Source organism: Falco peregrinus, chromosome 19 (assembly GCF_023634155.1).
Source record: "Falco peregrinus isolate bFalPer1 chromosome 19, bFalPer1.pri, whole genome shotgun sequence".
Taxonomy (NCBI): Eukaryota; Metazoa; Chordata; class Aves; order Falconiformes; family Falconidae; genus Falco; species Falco peregrinus.
Window position 1 is genome coordinate 6,312,052 of NC_073740.1, and position 3,042 is coordinate 6,315,093.

The 3,042-nt window shown below is 51.5% G+C and overlaps 1 protein-coding gene across 1 annotated transcript; it reads right to left on the reverse strand.

Moving 5' to 3' along the window:
• Positions 1-1,327: 1,327 nt before the first annotated feature.
• On the reverse strand, positions 1,328-2,278 carry LOC129782879 (olfactory receptor 14C36-like). The gene has a single exon (XM_055792200.1). The coding sequence runs from the start codon at positions 2,261-2,263 to the stop codon at positions 1,328-1,330; it is 936 nt and encodes a 311-aa protein (XP_055648175.1). The 5' UTR covers positions 2,264-2,278.
• Between the last annotated feature and the right edge of the window lie 764 nt (positions 2,279-3,042).

Here is a 3,042-nt window from a genome sequence, read left to right on the forward strand (position 1 = left end):
GAATGCAAATCAAACCTCTAGTGTTTTCGGATTGTTAGCTGATGATTTGCCACCACATGCGATTTTACAAAACAGAGCAGCTATTGAGTTTTTGTTGTTGACTCAGGACATGGCTGTGAGGATCTTGATGGCGTGTACTGCATGGATTTAGGTGCCACATTGCAGCAACATGTTACCAAAACCTGAGAAACTGTCAGGGGTTTTTTGGCATCAATTCACTCAGTTGGCGGTATTGTTTGTTTGCTATTGCCTAGTTTGTGTCGTATTTGCCAAGGGCCCTGCAGCGCACAGCACACCTGCCGCAAACAGCACACAGCTGTTCAAAAACAAAATAGGGGAATTGTTGGGGTCTGCAGTCGGTCTGCTAATGAGTTAGTTGACTTTGAAGGCTTAGTCGCGTACCTTTAAGACATCTACAAAAATGTCAGGCATGTAAACAGGATGTGAAAAAACCAGAACTTAAAACTGCAGCATACGGGCGCCTACAGCAACAGCAAACAGCAAGCAAGGAGAAGACATAAAGCCTATCAGCATCTGACACATGTACTGTCTAAGATATATAAGCAATATGTTAAAACAATAAATGCCATTTTAGCCATATTGCCTGAACTCACCCACGCATATACAGTGGTTTTGAGTCTGTCTCGACTTGCGTCACCACACCAACTGTGACAAGAGCTATGGGACTTGTGTGTAACAAGTGTCAGTGCGAACAAGGCTGCCTTTATATTGAAAGTGGCTGCCTTTACATTTAAAATAGGAATGGATCTGGGTCTCACTGAGCCCTGGAGTAGGACAGAGGTGACCATGCAACAGATGTTCCTGATGGGGGCTGGGGTGTAAGACAAAGAAGGGAAAGGAGTGGTGTTAGGGACCTCTTGGGGAATCTGGGGCAGCTTGTGTGGTGTGTCCAGGGGATATGGCACAGAGCAGGCCCCTCAGTCCTTCTCCTTAATTGCCTTGGTTCCTTCACCATGACCCCTAGATCTGCACACCTGCTGTGTGCCCCGACCTGCTGTGTGCCCACACCATGCAGACTCACCCAGCTTAAATCTACACTGGTATTTTCCTCTACCAGGCACTTCCCAGATATCAGTACTGGGAAAAAACTCTTTTATTACATAGATGTGACACAGGAGTCTAGCTGCACCATCCCCCAAAGCACACGTATAAAGGCCTCTGGGTCAAACAGGCTAGGTTCCTGCCTTGAGGAAGTGGACTCCATGCAGGCATTGCAAAAAAAACAGGATTGTCACAGATTAAATGCTAAATGCACAGGATGTTCCAGAGATGACCAGGAAATGCCTTGTGAGGAGATTCAGGCAGTTCAGTGCTGCTGAGAGACACCTGACTGCATCAGCTTCTTCAGTGCGTCCTTCAGCTCCTGGTTCCTCATGCTGTAGATGAGGGGGTTCACTGCTGGAGGCACCACCGAGTACAGAACTGACACCACCAGGTCCAGGGATGGGGAGGAGATGGAGGGGGGTTTCAGGTAGGCAAATATGGCAGTGCTGACAAAGAGGGAGACCATGGCCAGGTGAGGGAGGCACGTGGAAAAGGCTTTGTGCCGTCCCTGCTCAGAGGGGATCCTCAGCACAGCCCTGAAGATCTGAACGTAGGACAGCACAATGAAAACGAAACATCCACAGACTAAACAGGAACTAGCCACAATAAGCCCCACTTCCCTGAGGTAGGTGTGTGAGCAGGAGAGCTTGAGGATCTGTGGGATTTCACAGAAGACCTGTCCCAGGGCATTGCCTTGGCAGAGCGGCAGTGACAGTGTATTGGCCGTGTGCAGCGCAGCATTGAGAAACCCACTGTCCCAGGCAGCTGCTGCCATGTGGACACAAGCTCTGCTGCCCAGCAGGGTCCCGTAGTGCAGGGGCTGCCAGATGGCCACGTAGCGGTCATAGGCCATGACGGTGAGGAGAGAACACTCTGCTGAAAGGAAAAAGACAATCAGGAAGAGCTGTGCAGCACATCCAGGGTAGGAGATGTCCCTGGTGTCCCAGAGGGAGTTGGCCATGGCTTTGGGGAGAGTGGTGGAGATGGAGCCTAGGTCGAGGAGGGAGAGGTTGAGTAGGAAGAAGTACATGGGGGTTTGCAGGTGGTGGTCGCACACTATGGCAGTGATGATGAGGCCGTTGGCCATGAGGGCAGCCAGGTAGATGCCCAGGGAGAGCCAGAAGTGCAAGAGCTGCAGCTCCCGCGTGTCTGCAAATGCCAGGAGGAGGAACTGGGAGATGGAGCTGCTGTTGGACATGTGCTGCCTCTGGGCATATGGTCCTGTCACAGGAGAAAAAGACAGTGATAATTTAGGGGAGACTTCTGCAAGCAAAATCAAAGCCATTTCCCACAGACCATCCCCCCGTCACACACAGACATCCCTCTCTTTTCTCGGAGACCTTCCTGCAGCTGTGTGGCTGCAGCCCTGCTTGGTGCTGGCCGTGTGGGTGATGAAGAGCAGGGCATCTGCCCACGGGCTCTTGACCAGCCAGCCCCACTCTGCAGCAGTGGGTGGGGGCAGGGACCAGTCCTGGTGTTTAACTTTGTCCTCTGAAACCAGTGCCAACGCAGAAGGGCTGGTCAGCGTCTGCAGCGCCAGTGCTAAGGAACGGGAAGGGTGAAGGCACTGTAAGAGAGCTTTAGTTTTTTTCACAGCTCCCCCCCATCTCTCCTGTTGAGTATTTTCAGATGTCAGAAAAGCAGAGCATTTTTGCTGCCCTCCGGTGGAACAGAGTGAGGTCTGTGAGGCAAGAGGATTGCCTGTGGGTGAGTGCACAGTGAGGGGAGGTGGTCTGTCCTTCTGGTTCCCAGTTTCTATGGGCTTGCACCTTCCTGAGATGAATGGTGGCCACACTCCCATGTTACCCTGAAATACCACAAGGCACTGCTGAGAACGGACTGACCCACCACAGACCAGTAAAGGTTGTAGACTTTCATCAGAACTCAGCATCCCACCCACAGCAAAGGATACACAGCTCATTTCACCCACCCCAACAGTGTTTTCTCCATCACAGAAACTCTACGCCTCTATGTGGG

Excerpts from the sequence above, each read along its gene's own strand:
- LOC129782879 (XM_055792200.1), bottom strand. The coding sequence starts at position 2,263 with ATGTCCAACAGCAGCTCCATCTCCCAGTTCCTCCTCCTGGCATTTGCA.